Source organism: Labeo rohita, chromosome 11, assembly GCF_022985175.1.
Source record: "Labeo rohita strain BAU-BD-2019 chromosome 11, IGBB_LRoh.1.0, whole genome shotgun sequence".
Taxonomy (NCBI): Eukaryota; Metazoa; Chordata; class Actinopteri; order Cypriniformes; family Cyprinidae; genus Labeo; species Labeo rohita.
The window spans coordinates 6,992,657-7,013,266 of record NC_066879.1 but is presented as its reverse complement, the minus strand read 5'-3'; the positions used below and the strand labels follow the sequence as shown (position 1 = coordinate 7,013,266).

At 38.7% G+C, this 20,610-nt stretch overlaps 2 protein-coding genes across 2 annotated transcripts; both read left to right on the top strand.

The window, feature by feature from the left end:
* Positions 1-7,169: 7,169 nt before the first annotated feature.
* Positions 7,170-9,997, top strand: LOC127172652 (keratin, type I cytoskeletal 13-like). Its single transcript, XM_051121983.1, has 8 exons — positions 7,170-7,783; positions 7,970-8,052; positions 8,429-8,585; positions 8,676-8,837; positions 8,994-9,119; positions 9,254-9,474; positions 9,596-9,609; positions 9,711-9,997. The coding sequence occupies exons 1-8, from the start codon at positions 7,259-7,261 to the stop codon at positions 9,908-9,910; spliced, it is 1,488 nt and encodes a 495-aa protein (XP_050977940.1). The 5' UTR covers positions 7,170-7,258; the 3' UTR covers positions 9,911-9,997.
* A 5,939-nt stretch (positions 9,998-15,936) lies between these two features.
* LOC127172660 (keratin, type I cytoskeletal 13-like) lies at positions 15,937-18,116 on the top strand. The gene is made up of 6 exons (XM_051121990.1): positions 15,937-16,423; positions 16,593-16,675; positions 17,071-17,227; positions 17,333-17,494; positions 17,632-17,757; positions 17,892-18,116. The coding sequence occupies exons 1-6, from the start codon at positions 15,992-15,994 to the stop codon at positions 18,114-18,116; spliced, it is 1,185 nt and encodes a 394-aa protein (XP_050977947.1). The 5' UTR covers positions 15,937-15,991.
* Positions 18,117-20,610: the final 2,494 nt, after the last annotated feature.

Genomic DNA, 20,610 nt, shown 5'->3' with positions numbered 1-20,610 from the left:
ACCCACCCACAGAGTCCAGGAGCCGCCCTGAATCTCCATCTCTATAAGAGGTCAGAGCTGGGCTCAATCATTTGGACAACTCTAACCGTCTCCTGCAGTGTCCTCTCTGGGTTAATCTGAACTCCGTATCCATCCACAAGATGTCTTCAAAAGGACCCAAGACCATGACCTGAAAGTCCATTATCACCAAGAGTTGGGGTGATTCGACAGCCTTTCCACAGAAAGCCCACAGTGTGTATGGAGGTGGTTTAGAAGGAAGCACTGTATCTCTTGCGCTTCTGGAGTTGGAGCATACAGTAGAGGATCTGGTTTAGGATGTGGTTTTGGTGGAGTATCTGGTTTTGGTCATGGATGCAGTGGAGGTTATGGTGAAGGATTTGCAGGAGGGATATTTTCAGGATTGGGACTATCAAGCGGAATGAGAAGGCCGTCTTGCAGAACTTGAACGACTGCCCAGCATCCTACTGGAGAAGATGCAAGATGCCAATGCCATTATTGGGGATTGCCCCACTGAATGCTGGTTAATACATTATTGACCGCTGCAGAACTCTTGTCAGGGAGTCGGAGTCATCATATTGAGTTTGACCGTTTATTGCACAAGAGTTGACCAAATACAGAAGTTCAAGTAACAATCTGCATAGTGCAATGAAGATTACAAAATGATTACGTGTAATTGTGTATAGGAATGAGACTGCATCATTAATACAGGCGTTAGTAATAATGATCATTAAAAGGTATTATCACCCTGAAAATGTTACATGTAAATGTAATAAAGTTGTAAAGATGGACAAAGCACATCATGATGCTATTCACTCGTTAAACAGGATCAAATTACACTCAGAAAGATTGCTAAACATCAATAACATCATAAAAACGGTCAAAGTTAACACAATTGTGGAACACTGTAATAATCTAGGTGATTAACAATATACATCAAAGTAACATACTTTGTCAAGCACCTTCTCTTGCACATAAACGTTGCACCTGAGGGAGAGTACACAATATGATTGCTGCGCTGAAGTAACTTTGTGAATAGACAATTACGTTTTTTACACAAGCTTGACGCAGATTGCAAGTTTCAAACTTAAAGGGGAAGAATTCCCAACAGCCATCATGGAAAGCCAAACCTGCAAGAACTATGAGAGGAAAGGGGTGATCGCACAGAGAGACTACAGCCCCTACTGGAACATCATCATTCAGATTAACAATGCTACCACCCACAACCAACATCCTCTTGCAAATTCTCTGAACTGGATGCTGATGACTTCATGGTGAAGTAAGTTACACAGTGTTGATGGATAAAATATTTAGCACAACTGTTTTCAATGTTGATAACAATAGCAATTCAATATTTCCTGAGCAGACATCAACGTATTAGAATGATTTCTGATGGATCATGTGACACTGAAGATAGGAGTAATGGTTTCAGGCTAACCCCGTACTGGTGGCAGAAGGGCAGCAGGTGGTTGTTAGCCTCTGCTTTCAGTCAAAAGAAAGGAGGTTTTGGAGTGTTGCTCTGCTCTTGTGGGGGTGCTTACTTAAGCTTGTCTGAGTTTTAGTGGGCAAGAAGTCAGAAGCTTGTTCTTCCCAGATGAATCCTGCTTGAGAGCTGCTTGCTAGTGTCAGCAGCTCCTGTAACTCTAAAGCAGGATTGTCCAGCTGTTCTTGCACAGCTTCTGATTGACACCTGTGTGATGGGTGTGAAGGATGATGTTGTTGTGGACTGGTGACATGATGTGGTGAGGATGCCATCTTCCATGGCTTCTCCCAATAGTTGGTCTGGTACCTGGTTCTGGCAACATAGCCACAGTTCTGTTCTCTGCAGGCTGGAGGGCTTTCTGTGGAAGGGTATTGCATTGTGGCAATGCTGGGTGCCTTCTGGTGCAGTTCAGAATCAGTGGTGTCGTAGAAACACCATTTGTTCAGGCCTTGCATTTGTTGAAGGCTTCTGTGCCAAGCCATGCAGTTGTTGAACAGGTGTTGTGTGGGGGCAGCTCAAAATGCCTTAATGGTGGCTCACAACAGGATGGAGGTCTCGGAGGAAGAGGCTCTTGAAGCTGGTGTTCTCCTCCATCCCAGGTGAGTTTCTTTGGCCATTGGGTTAGGAAGCTGGAGGTTATTTAAATCGAATAGAGTCTGACTTGACTGGTCACATTGGCCATCGTTTGAAGGTTGAAGTTGATGTCTGGCAGGTAGGAGGGGACATTGTGGTCTCCTGCAGAAACTCGTCTGAAGTAATCCTTGTTTTTCTGCACCTGCAGAGGCTTTCAGGAAACTGTCTGATGAAGTGTTAAGCAAAGGGCTTTGGCTCCCACCCCCTCCCCCTTTGTTCCCTGTCCCTATTTGCAACCTAAATCTTTGCGGTCTTCATCTGAGCCCAAACCAAGCTGTATTCATGTTACCAAAACTCTGAACCATATGCACTATCAAAATAATTAAAACAGCTACTGACAGTAGACAACAAGCGCTTTTCTAGCATGTATGGCTTATTTCAGAAATGTCTTGCGCTCCGTCAGCAAATGACGGCAGATTTCTGGCAGAGTGGGAAAGAAGGATTTGAACGGAGGGAGAGTTTTGGATTGCATAAAGTAATAAAAGAAACAAACAAAACATGCAAAGGAGAAGTAAACAGCACAAAAGGTGATTGGAATGATTTTTGATGAGACTTCGGAGGAGGCTGAGCAGGACTTTTTTGCATGTGGTGTGTGCATCTGTATAATGTGTCCATGGGAGCATATGTATATGCATGCATGTGCATACATGTGCATATATGAACAAAAAAGCCTCCTGAATGAAAACTGTGCAACCCAATGTCACAAACAGACTTGCATATATGTAATATAGTTGAATTAAGAAGTATTAAGTATGCAGTGTAGGATTATTTTTTTTAAATATTTTTTACATTTAACATTTTTTGTCTAATTAAAGTGTGTTTACATACCACACAACATTAATATTTAATATAATAATATAAAAATATTTTTTGAAAGCCATTTGTTTTCTGAAAAAATGACACCACTTTTTTTTACAATCAAATATGTGAAAAAAAAATATGTGAAAATGACCTATTTTACCGTGAGGTCTTAAAGGGTTAAGCTCCTCTTTGATGCTGCAGGATTGCTGAGTAAGGGTTTGGACTTCTGCTCTGGCTGCACTCAGGTGGCCTTCAAGGGCTTTAGCTTTAACGCCTCTCTCTTTAAGTTCCACATTGGCTGTCGTTAATAGTGTCTTTGCATGGAACAGTTCTCTCTTCAGGTCCTGTCTGGTGCCAAGCAGCTTTCAGAGCCTCTTTCTTTTGCTCCATTCTGTCAGGATCCTGTCCTTCTCTCGTTAAATGGAAGTCAGGGAGTCAGATTCAGGCTGTGTGCCAGGTGTCCACTGGTGTTGCAGTTTCGCTGTTCCATTTTCTGCCGTTTCAGGTCATTGGTTGTTTCAGGCTGCAGGGTGTTCCTCTTGAAGCCTAACCAGTCCTTTTGGTCTGATGTCTGGCAAGATAGGCTAAGCATATGCAACATTTTGGCACAGTCATAGTGAGATTAAGTGCAGGAGGCTAATGCAAGATGAAACAAAATTTAAAGCTAAAGGCACAGTGGAGCAGCTAGGTGTATATACAGCTAGGTTTTGCCAGGTGTGATTAGATATTGCAGTATTCTGTTATTATTATCTTAGCTGTGGATAACAGTATGCTAAGATTTCTGTGGGAATGTTTGCTGAAAAGGGTGTGAGCAGAGTGATGACTTAAGATGGTTCTTATTGTCAATTTATTACTCAGATATTACTGATGGTTCACAACAGGCTTGGTCTCAATTCAAACAAAGAAGAGAAATGTAAATAGGTCAGAAGGGGTTAATGGAATTAAAGATGAAAGTATTAAAAATGTACAACCTACTGCTATTATTATTAAAATAAATAAAAAGAATTAAAAACATTGATTAAAAAGTGATTATAACAGGGGAAAGATCTTAAATTGGGAATAATCAATAGCATTAGTGATTAACCATTAGTTAACCAACTCAACCAGGTCCAGCTATTTGTAGCTGTACAAAACAGCTTGTTTTGCTGCTTGATATTGCAAACTGGTCTTACCATATTATTTTAATGTATCTTAATTATGACCACACTGGTTTGTAGTGCAAACAGTTTTACCATTTACTTCACATTGTTAGTCTTCTCGTTATTTCCCTATAGCGGCTAATGAACTGGAAGTCACATAGGTTTACTTCCACCATGAAGAAAAAGGTGGATAGTTGGTCACAGCCGCTAGCATGTTCAGCTCCCATGCCTAGACCACACCATGTGTGTCCCACCATATAGTTTAGTCAATATACTATTGAAAATTCTCAATAAGAATTCTTCTCTAGCTAAACAGTTTACATGTAATTAAATTTACATTTCGTTAACAGAGTAACTGCAAATTTAGCTCAACAGTCTTCATGAAGGAATACACCTAAAATAGTAAAGGTGAAATTAGATGAGAAGAATTAAAGGTAAGGAAGGAGAAAGTGAGAAATCAGAAACATGGGATTGGGTTTAAATCACTTCGCACTGCATACACACAAGCTGTATAGGCCGCAAGTAAATGATGCTAACCACTAACTGCTGAAGTTATTAGGCAACTTAAGCCCAAACTGAGGAGCCGCTAGGTTGTGTTCGCTTACATAAGGTGGTTTGTTTACAAATTGGGGTCATCAGGTGATGCATGCACTGGAGTTGGCGCTTCCTATAAGTTGTTTTCATGGGAACTAGTGCACACCAATGAAATTCAACAGTTTATGAAGAATCTTTGCACATTTCAGAAGTTAAAACATGGCGCTTACACTTTCAGATATTCAAGAACTTGATGTTACATTCAGTAAAATGCAAATATGGCTTGGCATAAGCTCTTTATAAGCTCTTTATAATACAAGAGTAATTACATAGACTGGCTGTGCATATGTAGCTACGTCTGTCTTGTGCATAAATACTAAAGTTTCTTTCTACGAGTGAAACATATTATCGATCACCAGGTTACTATGCTTGTATATATGTGACCCTGGACCACAAAACCAGTCGTAAGTAGCATGGGTATATTTGTAGCAATAGCTAACAATACATTGTATGGATCAAAATGATCATTTTTCTTTTATGCCAAAAATCATTAGGATACTACGTAAAGATCATGTTCTATTTCTTACTGTAAATATATCAAAACTTAATTTTTGTTTAGTAATATGCATTGCTAAGAACTTTAAAGGCGATTTTATTTATTTTATTTATTTCGATTTTTTTGCACCCTCAGATTGTAAAATAAATATTGTTCCATTCTAACAAACCATACATCAATAGAAAGCTTATTTATTCAGCCTTCAGATGAATGGTTTTTTGTGTGTGTCCAGAGTCATATATACAGTCAAAGTTTAGATGAATGGGATCAATCTAACTATAATTTGTAAGGCAAAATCATGAAGGAAAGTATGTCTAGGTGTCTTTCTACATACTTTTGAGCAGCAAAACAGTCTTGAAATAGTGCCTGGATTGTGAAGTAATGTTTTTGTCTTTTGTTTAGATGGCAGGGTTGAGCAAAGAGGTGGCCAAGGGCACAGAGGTCATAGAAATGTCCAGGCCAGAGATCACAGAGCTGTGAAACACCTTACAGAGTCTGGAGATTGAGCTACAGTCTCACAGGTAAAATGCAGACCAACAATCCAAATAAAGCAAACCACCCCCTCTCCACAGCGCACAAAGTCACAGCATGATGCTTTGTGAGACAGTATTAAAAAAAAAAGGCATTTAATTTTAAATGAGTGTTGACACAATTTGTGACAGGGCAAGGAACAAGGTAACTTGTGTTTTCTAAAACATTGAAAGACACTCACTGTTGTGTTTTTGTATGTGAGATAAACCTGTCTCTGAAAATGAAAGTGCTGTCAAGAAACATTTTCTACATGTGTTTTGGTCTAAAATTTAAAATGGTGCAAAGCCCATGGCAGCCACATTCTTAAGAGCAGAAAATATCAGATCACCACACTCATAAATTAACGTATAAGTAGCATCTTGGGGGCTTTGATCTGCTCCGTCTCCAACCTGGGCCGATTCACCCCTCCTTAGACGACCTGGTGGTCCAGAGCTCCCCCAGGAGCACCATATCGATACCGAACTTAGTGAGAACACCCGATCGACATAGTCCACTGCAGCCCAGAACCCCTAAGCTCAAGCGATCCGCCAGCCTCAGCCTCCCAGGAGCTTGGATTACAGGCGCGCGCCACTGCACCCGGCGAGAGCTGAGAGTATCAGCATTGCTACTGAATCTAGTGATCACAGCGCCATCTAGTGTAAGAAAACAGAACAGAATAAGTTTTGCTGTCTCTCTCAGGTTCAGATGTAGAATAAAGCAGCTTTATTAATTAGGAAACTAAAAAAAAGAGAGGTTTTACTCCTCAGAGTAATAAAATAAATAATTTTATTTAGACATTTAATGCATGATTTATGACACAGCTGCACACATGGATGGTTCTTAAAGCAAAGAAAGTTAAATTGTAATACTTAAAAGTGTAAACTTTTGTACTTTTCCTCATGTTTTTTGGTCTACATAATAAAAAAATATTAAAATACTGCAGCGTTCACAATAAAATAAAATAAAACGAAATAAAATAAAATACTCAACCTGTTCTCAGGCTGATCAGTGTGATCTGTAAAAGGGTGGTGAAACTGCCACAGATGATCTCACAATACCTTAGGGAGATACCTATCTGCCAAATCCTTCTTTATTATTATTAAAACGGTAAATTTGTAACATCTCCAACCTCGCATGACCTGCTGAACCTCCTTTTCTGCACTTAACTGTCAAAGGATTTCCTCCAGTGGCACAAAATGCTTGCACATGCTTGTAAACACACACACACACAACTTATATACACAAAGTGTGTGTTGAAAGCCTAGTTGTCTAACTGCACTCCCTCCATTGTAGTCTTGAGGGTGAGTACATCTCATCAGTACATTCAGTTAACATATAAATTCCTTAACAGTTTTCTCACTAGGGTGGAACATGATCACTGGTCTTTAAGTTTCAACTCTGTTAATAGTGACAGCTGGAACTGATATGCATGTACTCTCCCACACACACCCTTTTTTATCACCCAAAGATTCCAGGAGCCGCCCTGAATCTCCATCTTTATAAGAGGTTGGAGCTGGGCTCAGAGGTGCCATCCTCATTTGGACAGCTCTGACTGTTTCCTGCAGTGTCCTCTCTGGGTTCATCTGATCTCCGTATCCATCGACCATGTCAGTCTCTGTTCGCCAGATGTCTTCCAAAGGACCCAAGACCGTGACCTCAAAGTCCACTGTCACCAAGAGTCGCTGTGGTTCGACGGTCTCTCCACAGAAAGCCTACAGTGTGTACGGAGGTGGTTTAGGAGGAAATACCCGCATCTCTTGTGGCTTCAGAAGTGGAGGATATGGTGGAGGACTTGGTGGAGGATATGGTGGAGGATATGGTGGAGGATATGGTGGAGGAAGCGGCTTTGGTGGGGGATATGGTGGAGGACTTGGTGGAGGTTATGGTGGAGGATTTGGAGCAGGCATATTGCCTGGAGGCTGCATTGGAGGGGACTTTCAGCTAAATGAGAAGGCCACCATGCAGAACCTGAACGACCGCCTGGCATCCTACCTGGACAAGGTGCGCTCACTGGAGGCTGCCAATGCCATCCTGGAAAAGCAGATCCGCGAGTACTATGAGAAGAAAGGGCCAATCGCACAGAGGGACTACAGCCCCTACTGGAACACCATCAAGGACCTGAAGGACAAGGTACAGTGAAATCTAAATGATTATGAAACAAGCAAGTTCTAGTGCAATGAAATTCTTTTGCCTACAGCATGCTGAAAAAGAGATCAAAGATCATTACTTGCTTTCTCAGAGTTTAATGATACATCCATATAAAGAAAGTCTCCACATTTATATATGCTCTCATGTATTAAATGTTCTACCTTTCAGATTAAAAATGCTACCATCCAAAACGCCAACATCCTCCTGCAGATTGACAACTCTAAACTGGCTGCTGATGACTTCAGGGTGAAGTAAGTAACGCAGTGTTGACCACATTCATGTGAACTTAGACAAAACCAGTTTGATGGATAAAATATTCAACACTGATAACAATAGCAGTGAAATGTTTCTCAACTAGCAAATCAGCATATTAGAATGATTTCTGAAGGAGTAATCGCTGGCTGCTAAAACAGCTTTGACATTGCAGAAATAAATTACATTTTAAAACATATTACAAAATATTTAAAAAATCACAAGTGTTTATCGTTTTAATGTATTTTTGATCAAATAAATGCAGCCGTGGAAAACATAAGAGACTTCTTTTAAATGCATAAAAAATAAAACTTTTGAACAGTATGCGTGTGTTTGTTGGTGTGTTTATCCCTACATCACCTTTCCACCAATCAGATATGAGCATGAGGTGGTGATGCGGCAGTGTGTGGAGTCTGACGTCGCTAACCTGCGCCGCTTGCTGGACCAGACAACCATGGCAAAGAACGACCTGCAGATGCAGATCAAGAGTCTGGAGGAAGAGCTGGCATTTATGAAGAAGAACCACCAGGAGGTTTGTAGTAGTTTTCTGTAGTAGTGTAACTGATCCTAAAAATTTGGACTATTATATTATAAAATACTGTATTATATTGTGGCATTACAGGAGCTGGCTGCACTGAGGACTCAGTTGACAGGTACTGTGAACGTAGAGGTTGATGCTGCTCCTCAGGAAGACTTGAACAAGGTTCTAGAGGAGATTCGTGCTCATTATGAGACCATCATACAGAAACACCGCAGGGATCAGGAAGCCTGGTTTAAAGAAAAGGTAAGACATCTTCTGTCTCCTTGAATCCACTGGTTATGAATTTTACTTTGCTATCAAGCATACTGCAAGATGTCTGATTTCACTAAATAACAAACCACATATTCCAGAATCTCACTTGAAGTAGTGCGTGATATAGTGTTTTTGACTTTTGTTTAGATGGCAGGGTTGAACAAAGAAGTGGCCCAGAACACAGAGGTCATAGAAACATCCAGGTCACAGGTCACAGAGCTGCGAAACACCTTACAGAGTCTGGAGATCGAGCTACAGTCTCAATTCAGCATGGTGAGACACAAGTGGAATGTAGAGTGTGAGAGATTAGATACATTATATGAACCAAAGGCAGGAAAATATAACATAAGACTTGAAGAAAGCAGAGCAACAATGCTTTATGAAAATTTGTGCATGTTCTCAAACAGATAGCAGCACTGGAGAAGACACTGGCAGAAACAGAGGCTAGGTACAGCTCTATGTTAGCAGGCTACCAGAACCAAATCAACATGCTGGAAGCTGAGTTGGCTCAGTTGAGAGCTAGCATTGAGCAACAGGGACGAGATTACGCCTTGTTGCTGGACATCAAGGCTCGTCTGGAGCAGGAGATTGCTACCTACAGAAGCCTTCTTGAAAATCAAGACATTAAGTAAGTTTGTTCTTTTATAAAAGTTGATTTGAGTTCAAATTAGAGGAGCATGGATTATGTTATATTATTTTGTCCAGAAATGACTTCACTAATTAATTTTTTCTTCCACTTACTCTTTCAGGACTCAAATTCCAGGTAAATGAAATCTCTCTTTGTATATTGTGGTAGGATGGTCAGTTTCAGGTAGTGTATGTTGTACATTACACATTAATGACTCCTTTTCTATTGTCCTTCAGGTGGATCTATCACTATCTCAGGTGGATCTCAATCCTCTGGTGGTATCCACTTTGCCACATCTGGTGGATCTCAGTCCTCTGGTGGATCCCACACTGTCACATCTGGTGGATCTCAATCCTCTGGTGGTTCCCACACCATCTCAACTGGTGGACCAGCAATCCAAATAAAGCAAAACACCACCACAATCCGTAAATACTAAAGTCACAGCATACACTCATTCTTGTGTTTTTGTATGTGAGAAAAACTTGAAAATAAAAGTGCTGAAAATAAAAGTGCTGTCAAGAAATATTTTTTGCGTGTGTTTTTTTCACATAACACTATGGTATAAAGTTTAAAATGATGCAAAACACATGGCAGTCAAGAGCAGAAAATATTAAGATCACATAAATCACCACACTCAGAAATGATCTTTATAATGAGCAGTATTTATTATCTATTTATTTTCAGAGTTGAAAGAACATAATAATTTAATATAATACACTTATCGCACAATGAATCTATGAAAAGCCACAGTTATGTTACTTAGCATAGTGTTTGTGTTTGAAGTATCTCGAAGGCCACTTATGAGATGAAACCCCCAAAATTAAGTGAGAGTAAGAGAGAGCACCTTGTGTTAATGTTGCATCTACCATACATCATCAGTCAATACAAGTAAACACTAAGTAAACACTAAATCAATTAGGTTACCAAGGGCTGTATTCTGTTTTGTTGTTGCCGTTTCTTTATTGTGGTAAGACAAGTCCTCAGAGAATAAGGAAAACACACACATGTCTGGCTGTATTGCCCAGGCTACGCTTTAGTGTGGCACTAAGATGGACAATTTTTATTTACTTACTCTTTCCCTCCAGGTTCAGAAACATTTTTTAGCTTATGAGAGCTATAGCTGATGAGTAAAAGTTTCATGTTATGACAACGGCAAGTCAAGCTAAAGAAGATGACAGGCAGCAGAGATTAAGATTCAAGCTCTAAGGATGTATGAAAACAGCCAGATATGCTTAAGATAAATGAAAAACATCATCTGACCACCCTTTTGACAGTATTGTGCAGTGGGATGGGAGGGACAGCAGGGATACTGTATGGAGATTAATGCATAATTAATGAATTTTTTTTATTATTATTAAAACTAACATTATATTTTAGTCATAATTTTTATGAACGACACATTAAAACATTAGCTGGCCTGAGAGTTATTTAACATAGATCACCACACTCAGAAATTAATTTTATAAGAGTATTTTTTTTTTTTGGCAGGAATTGTATTTATTTTGCAGCATTATTTATTTATTTAATTTCAGTTTTTAATTTTACTGCTTGACTCGTGCTCCCTCTATTGGCCAGGAGATGCTATTATATATCTTGGACAGACATTTAACATCTTTTCTAGACTAGAGGGAAGCGTTAGAAGTGCTACATTTGGCCATGTTACAATTAAAAATTTAAGACGTGAATCATGAGTTTGACTGCAAAATGTTTTCACCTCTGAGTTTGTCTATTACACACAGACCGAGAGTTTTTTCCTAATTGATTTAATAGCTTTTGATTTATTACTAACTAAATTTAAATTGTTTGTTCAGTAAGCCTGGAAGTTATTTTAATATTAAGAATTACTGCAATTTTTAGAGGCAGACAGTAAACTACATAGAATACCACATTACATTCAAAGGCTAGATAACTTAATTTGTCTAAGGCTGTAAGGTAAGGCCTTTATTTTATAGGTAGTCTATTATTTAAGAATAAACACAAAAGTCTGAGTCTCGCTGTATCGCTCAGGCTGCACTGCAGTGTCTATTCACAGGCGCGATCCCACTACTGATCGGCACGGGGGCTTTGACCTGCTCCGTCTCCGACCTGGGCCGGTTCACCCCTCCTTAGACGACCTGGTGACCCCGAGCTCCCCCAGGAGCACCATATCGATACCGAACTTAGTGCGGACACCCGATCGACATAGTCCACTGCAGCCCAGAACCCCTGAGCTCAAGCGATCCGCCAGCCTCAGCCTCCCAGTAGCTTGGATTACAGGCGCGCGCCACTGCACCCGGCGAGAGCTTAGAGTATCAGCACTGCTACTGAATCCAGTGCTCACAGCGTCCTCTAGTGTACAAAGCAGAATACTAGACTGACATTGCCTGTTGAACAGACTGAACTTCAAACTTTTTATTAAATATCTTTGGTATTTTTTTAAAAAAAAAAATGTGTGGTTAGTACATTTTCAGCATTCTAATCTCCAAGCATTTAATCAAAAATGTAGTTTTTTTTTTTAAACAACTGGAGATATGTTTCATTCAAACTATTCAGCTGCTGTTGCTTTTATTTACTTAGTTTAATCCAATGTAATTTACAGAGATGGCAGAAGCACACACACCCTTTACTCAAGTAGAAGCACAGATTCTCATGTTTAAAAATACTCTGGTAAAAGTAGAAGTACTGACTACATTTTTTTACTTAAGTTAACCCTGGTGAAAAAAACAGCATATGCTGGTAGGTATGTTTTGATGCTGGGATGCTGGTTAGGTATGTTTTGATGCTGGTTTAAGATGGTCCTTAGCTGGTTTAAGGTGGTCCTTTGCTGGTTTTTGCCGGTCCTTGACCAGCAACATGACCAGCATAAACCAGCAAAGGACCAGCTTAAACCAGCAAAGGACCAGCATAAACCAGCTAAGGACCAGCTTACACCAGCATCAAAACACACCTAACCAGCATATGCTGTTTTTTTCACCAGTGAAAGTAAAGAAGTATGGGCTCAGACACGTACTTACGTAAAAAGTACCCATTACTACTACCTGTTTTAGTGTCACGCTAGTTGGACCTCACACCGTATTGACACATTAATACAAAATAACTTACATTTAAAATTTGTTAGCTAATGAATGTATCAAGGCTAAACCAGCTCATCGAGTTATCTTTCGCACTCTAATGGACAAATGCACACGGCATTATGTCAAAATGACCATTGTTGGCGAGCGACCTTGTAAAGACAATCTGACCCGACCGTAAAGACGAGATTAGATCTGATGTCTGTCAAATGTGCATCATGTTTTAAAGAGTCATCAGTCATTCATAGTGTTTATTTTGTTTTCTTTTCTAAAGACATGACGTGATTGCTGCTGTACTGTGAATCTCAAGCACACCTGCATTCTTATCATGCATTTGTATTCTGTTCAGTTAACAGTTTTATTTAACATTAGTGTTCGGTGTTAGAAAAAAAATAGTTATTGAGTCATTTATTTTGTTGACTTTCACAACAATATGAAGTCGGTTGCTGTCTGATGCGTCAGATGCCTGTGTTCACACAGCCACTTCATAGACAATGTACTAGTACTAGTTACCAAAATGACTGGATTGATTTCTTTTGCATGTTATCATCGTGTGTATAAGGTGTGTTCAAACTGCTTGTCGTTATGTATATGATTGTTTTGTAATGTCTTTTTTTTAAACCTGTATGTTACTCTGTAGTTCAATTTTATTCATTTCATTTTTGTCACATGCATTTCTTTTAGAGTTTTCCTGTGAAGAAATCCTTAAAACCTCAAAATGGCACTTGGATTAAACATGCAGATAAAGGGGAAATAATTTATTGATGTTTTTATACCTTTCTGAACCTTAAAAGTGGTAGTTGCATAGACTATCAATAGAGGGACAGAAAGTACCCAGATTTCACTAAAATACTCTTTATTTGTGTTCTAAAGATGAATGAAAGACTTATGGGTTTGGAATGGTATGAGAGTGAGTAATTGACAGAATTCACATTTTTGACCCTCATTCACATTCACCCTCTAAACAATACTGTTTTCGCTAAACTGTCTTTTACAATACAGGCATTTTTTGGTGTCTGACACACTGTTAAATTAATTGATTTGGTTGAGTATTTGATTGATGATATTGTTTTGTCCTAACGAATTTAAGGCAAACAAAAGCCATTGAATACACTTTTAAAAATGTTTACATGAAGTAAAAATAAACCACCAATTTGTATATTGTGCTGGATTTATTTGCTTTATATATATAGATGTAGATATAAATGCACCATTAAAACAGAAAAAGTCTGTTTTTTATTACTGTTGGCAGACTGTAAATTAACAGACAATTTTTGTTTTTTAGTTACTGTACAAAGTCCAGGTAATGAGCTGCCAGTACATTTTTTTTCTATGGTTTAAATGATGAAATATGAGCGCTGCAAGTTTCAGGTTTAGGTGCTGCTCTGTTTTTTTTACTGCAGTACGGAGCAGACGTATTCTTGGTGAAAAGTGCCATCTGCTAGCAGAGAATGAATTAGCAAGAAGTCTTATAAAAAAATCAACAACTGATGATAAAGAATACATAAACTGGAAATCACTCACAAATATGTAGCATGTTTTTGTGCATTTATTTCTATAATATGTATATAGTTTTTTTTTTTTTTTTTTTTAATTTGTAAAATTTGTACATCATCCCATTTTCTCCATGATGTATGTGGTCACCAAATAAGCAAAGAATATCAGCATATGCAAGTATTACATGCCTCAAGACAAAGCAGTAGATGCTACCAGGGATTAGGAGCCTCGCAGAATGTTTAGCTGAGAGACAGTGACAGGAACCTCTGGGCAGCTGTGGCAGAAACAGATTTTACAGGAACCTCTGGACCATGAGCTCTTCCACAAAGTCAACTGTGACAGGGTATTTTGGGACTGCTAGATGCTATAAGGCTTGCCACCCCTGTAAGATGCTATAGCACTGAGGGATGTCTTAAAGTGTAGTGGTAAGTAATGCAAATAAAATTTCTGTCTCATTTTCATTTGACATTAACAAATGTGAAGATGCTTCTTTATGCTGTCCACATACATTTTTTTTACTATTTAAATCTAATTGTAAAAGTTTGATCCTTCTTTCCTATTTCTGTAAAAAGTTAATCATTTTAAAAGGTCAGTGAAACCTAAATATATTTCACATGACTGAATAATAATTATTGATTATTCAGTTGGGCCTGTTCAATCCAGAGATATTTCAAATGTAAAATGTTTATGATTTAAAGTGTGGAACAATGCCTCAGTCTGTTCTTAGAATGTAGGCACTGAATATGAACAGAAAACCTACATACAGTAGTGTCACTTATGTTAATGAACAAGTGCAATGTCAGAAATGGCACTACTGAAAAGATAAAAAGTTTTTAAAAGGTTACAATTTTTTAAAGTCAGACAATGTCATTATTTGACAGTTGACGAGTAAGAGTGAAACAATTTTATTATCACTGAATTCTTAATCACATAAGACTGAATAAACATAAAAGAATGAATGTTGCTATCACTCAGGCTGCACTGCAGTGTGTATTCACAGGAGCGATCCCACTACTGATTGTAATGGGGCCTTTGACCTGCTCCATCTCTGACCTGGGCCAGTTCACTTTCAGCTTCTAGTGTAGGAGAGCAGAATACTAAGTCTATTTGTCTCTCTCAGATTAAGATGTAGAATAAATAAGATTTAATAGTTATGAAACTAAGGAAACAGATGTTTTACTCTTCAAAGTAATACTAATACTACTAATACTTAATACTTAAAAGTGTAAACTTTTGAACTTTTTACTTTCTTGTTTTTTCTACATACCAAATTAATGATAATTTTGCACCATTCACAATAAAATGAAAAGAAAAAATAAAATACTCAAGCTGTATTCTTAACCCAATTTCTTAAGCTGATTCATGTGACGTGAAAGGGTGGTGAAACTGCCACAGATGATCTCACATCACCTCAGTGACATACCTGTCTGTCAAATACTTATTTATTATTATTAAAATGGTGAATTTATAAAACCTTCAACCTTGCATGACTGGCTTAACCTCCTTTTTGGTCTTATGGATTTCCTCCACTGGCAGTAAACACTTACTCATGCTCATAAACACACACACACACACACACACATACACACAACGCAACTATACAAACCGTGTGTGTTGAAAGCCTGGTTGTCTTATTGCACTCCCTCCATTGTCGTCATCAGGATGAGTACATCTCAGCATGAGCACATAGTTAACACACTGCCCTTAGCGGTTTCCTCACCTGGGCGGAACCTGAACACTGGTCTTTAGGCTTAAACTCTGCTAGTGGTGACAGCTCGGACTGACACATGCACTCTCCCACACACACCCTACCTCTTTCACCCACCCACAGAGTCCACGAGCTGCCCTGGATCTCCATCTCTATAAAAGATCAGAGCTGGGCTCAAAGTTGCCATCCTCATTTGGACAACTCCAGCCATTTCCTGAAGTGTCCTCTCTGGGTTCATCTGATCTCCGTTTCCATCCAAAAGATGTCCTGCAAGGGAACCAAGACCATGACCTCAAGGTCCATTATCACCAAGAGTCACTGTGGTTTGACGCCCTTTCCACAGAAAGCCCACAGCGTGTATGGAGGTGCTTTAGGAGGAAGCACCTTCTCTAGTACCTCCAGAATTGGAGTGTACGGTAGAGGATTTGGTGGAGGATCTGGTTTTAGTGGAGGGTCTGGTTTTGGTGGTGGATACTGTGGAGCATTTTCTGGAGGGGACATTCAGCTGAATGAGAAGGCCACCTTGCAGAACCTGAATGACCGCCTGGCATCCTACATGGAGAAGGTGCGCTCACTGGAGGCTGCCAATGCTATCCTGGAAAGGAAGATCCGTGAGTACTATGAGAAGAAAGGGGCGATCGTGCAGAAGGACTATAGCCCCTACTGGAACACCATCAAGGACCTGAAGGACAAGGTACAGTGCTATCTAAATGCATATGAAACAAGCAAGATCTAATGCAATTACATTCTTTTAGATATAGCAGCTGAAAAAGAGATCACAGATCATCATTTGCTTCCTCAGAATTTGAGAATTTTCTCCACATTTATATGTGGTCTTGTGTATTAAATGTTCTACCTTTCAGATTAAAAATGCTACCACCCACAACGCCAACATCCTCCTGCAGATTGACAACTCTAAACTGGCTGCTGATGACTTCAGGGTGAAGTAAGTAATGCGGTGTTGACCACATTCATGTGAAGTTAGACAAAGCCAGTTCGATGGATAAAATGTTCAGCACAATTGTTTACAACACTGACAATAAAAGCAATAAAATGTTTCTTAAGCGGCACATCAGCATGTTAGAATGATTTCTAAAGGATCACATGACACGGAAGACACGAGATGGCAGAAATAAATTACATTTTAAAACATATTATAATAAAAAAAAACAACAGTATTATGGTTTTACTGTATTTTTGATCAAATAAACGCAGTCTTCCTGAGCATATGATACTTCTTTCAAAAACATTAATAAAACTTTTAAACAATTAAAGTGTGTGTGTATTTACTGTATGATGTTATGACATATGAACACCATATGTTACCTTTCCACTAATCAGATATGAGCATGAGTTGGTGATGCGGCAGTCTGTGGAGTCTGACGTCGCTAACCTGCGCCGCTTGCTGGATCAGACGAACATGGTAAAGTGCGACCTGGAGATGCAGATCAAGGGTCTGGAGGAAGAGCTGGCATTCATGAAGAAGAACCACGAAGAGGTTTGTAGTTGTTTTCCGATAGATCACAATGTATAACTGACCCTAAAAGTTTACTTTTAAAGTTAAAACTATTATATTATATTATATTATATTGTGGCATTACAGGAGCTGTGTGCACTGAGGGCTCAGCTGACCGGTACCGTGAACGTAGAGGTTGATGCTGCTCCTCAGGAAGACCTGAACAAGGTTCTGCAGGAGATTCGTGCTCATTATGAGAACATCATACAGAAACACCGCAGGGAACAGGAAGACTGGTTTAAAGACCAGGTAAGACATCTTCTTTCTCCTTGAACCTGCTGGTTGAATTCTACTTTGCTTTCAAACAGAATAATAAACCACATATTGTAGAATCTCACTTGAAGTAGTGCCTGGATTGTGATATAGTGTTTTTGAATTTTGTTCAGATGGCAGGGTTGAACAAAGAGATGGCCAAGAGCACAGAGGACATGGAAACATCCAGGTCACAGATCACACAGCTGAAAAACACCTTGCAGAGTCTGGAGATCGAGCTACAATCTATACTCAGCATGGTGAGACACAAGTGAAATATAGAGTGAGAGAGATTAGATACATAAAACAGGAATACAATTGGAAAACAACAACAACAACAACAAAAAACTAAGCAACGATGCTATATGAAGTTTTCGTGCATGTTCTCACACAGATTGCAGCACTGCAGAACTCACTGGCAGAAACAGAGGCTAGGTACAGCTCTATGCTAGCCTGCTACCAGAACCAAATCAACATGCTGGAAGCTGAGTTGGCTCAGTTGAGAGCTAGCATTGAGCAACAGGGACGAGATTACGCAGTGTTGCTGGACATCAAGACTCGTCTGGAGCAGGAGATCGCCACCTACAGGTGCCTCCTGGAAAATGAAGGCGTTAAGTAAGTTTGTTCTTTTATAAAAATCAGTGGAGCATGTATTATATTATGTTGTCCAGGAATGACTTCAGTAATTAATTTTTTTCTTTCTCTTACTCTTCCAGGGGTCAATTTCAAGGTAATTGAAATCTCTCTTTATATATTGTAGTTGGATGGTAAATTTCTGGTAGTGTCTATTGTACATTACACATTAATGACTCCTTCTCTCTTGTCCTTCAGCTGGAATCTCAAGTGGATCTCAATCCTCTGGTGGATCCCTTGTTGTCACATCTGGTGGATCTCAATCCTCCGGTGGTTCCTTCACCAGCACAACTGGTGGAGCAGCAGCCCAAATCAAGCAAACCACCCCCACTCCACAGCGTACTTACTAAAGTGACAACATGCCACTTTGTGAGACAGTATTCAAACACATGCAGACATTTATCTTTAAATGAGTGTTGATACACAATTTATGACATGACAAGGAACAAGAAAAATTATTTTAAAATATCGAAAGAAACTCACTGTTGTGTTTTTGTATGTGAGAAATACCTGTCTCTAAAAATAAAAGTGCTGTCAAAAAATATTTCCTGTTTTTTCTTCTTCTTTCTTTTTACACACGAGACTATGGTCTAAAATTTAAAATGTTGCGAAACACATGGCAGTCACATTCTTGAAAGCAGAAAATATCAAATAGATCACGTAGATCACCACACTCAGAAATTAACTTCATAAGGGGCAGTATTATTTATCTATTTATTGTCAGAGACATATTTATTTTGCAGCCTAAAAATACTTGTAATTTTTTATGAGCAATTGTAGTTTTTGACTTGGCTGCTTCTCTCGTGCGCTGCCTATTGGCCAGGAGATGCTATTATGTATCTTGGACAGACATTTTGCATCTTTTTCAAAAGAATGCGTTATTAGAAGTGCTAAATTTTGCCATGTTAAAATCAAGAATTTAAGACAAGTTTGACTGCTAAATGTTTTCACCTCTGATTTTATCCATTATAAATAGACTGAGGATTTTTCCTTTAAAAAAAACTTGCTGTATTACTCTGGATTGCATTGTCTATTCACAGGGGCGATCCCACTGCTGATCAGCACAGGGGCTTTGACTCACTCCATCTCCAACCCGAGCCTGTTCTCTCCTCCTTAGATGACCAGGTGGTCATTAGTATAGTGTATGGAGTGTGAGATAAAACTCAGGAACATATATATGTTGGCCACTCTTTGTATCAATGCTGAGTTGGCCATCCCTTTCTTGTAAGATCACCTGCTTCATTACTGCAGACAGTTCAGTATAAAAAATAAGAAGAAGAAATGCCCTTCTGTGTTTAGATTCTTTATTGAGTTTATTATGAAATACACAACAGTTGGCGACGAGGCTTACATGACATGATAAAGTCACAGAAGTTAACTTTTGAGCCTGGGCTTTTTTTTTCTGGGAAAAGCATGAAGAATGATGTCACAGAATGAGTTTGAGAGACATTTTGACAATGCTAATGCCATCACCTGTCAAAATGAAAACATACACCGGTGAGTCTATACTTTCCATTGGGGTAATGCCTGTGCCTGTTGAGGTCAATGAACAGCAGAGTAAATTGGATCTGTACATAGTACAAACAGAGGGGCCAGCACTTTGGGGACGTGACTGATTGCGGAAGTTAAAGTTGGACTGGGAATCTATTAAAAGTCTGCAAGTCACAGTTTCTGCTTCATTGTGTACTCAAAAGAAACTGGAAAAAAAGTGCTGGATGGTGCTATAACAGTGTTTCAACCAGGCATGGTAACCAAGTTCCCAAGTTTCATAAGACACGTCCCATTCCCTCCCTTACCAAAAAGAAGTATACGTTAATTTTATTTTATTAAGTATACTTAAGTCTTTTTTTTAAGTATACTTAATGTAGTAAGTATACAAATATCAGTGTACTAGTAGTATACTTGTAAGTGTATTATTTCAATACTCCTTGGGACTAAATTGGCCCACTTTCTAGTATATAAAAGTATACTTTTAAGTATACTTTAAGCATAACAGTAGTAAACTTTGAGTACACAACAAATTTACATCAAAGTTTTTAGCTTGTACTGCAACTATACTAAAAGTGAACTTACAGGTATACTGATAGTTTACTAATTAAATACTTGTAGTAGTATTTTTTTAGTACACTTTGAAGTGTAGTCTCAATAAACTACTAGTTTAGTAGTTTTATACTGCAAGTATACTCGTAAGTTTTTTTAAGTGAAGTTTACATCATACTTCAAGTGTACTACTGTGTCCCTATTTAGGTATTAATTTGTATATATTTTGTTTTATGAATATCTGAACATACAAAACATCAAAATAACAGGGTATCTGCTTGTAAACAAAAACATTGCATTCTTGCTTCATGCATGCTTTTTTAAACACTTGAATGTGGGTAAGTTTCATAAATAAAAAAAAGAAAAGAAATAAACAACATTTTGAACAAAAAGCTGAAAAAAGACTAGGAATTGGATTCAGAATGATAGATGGAGTCGAT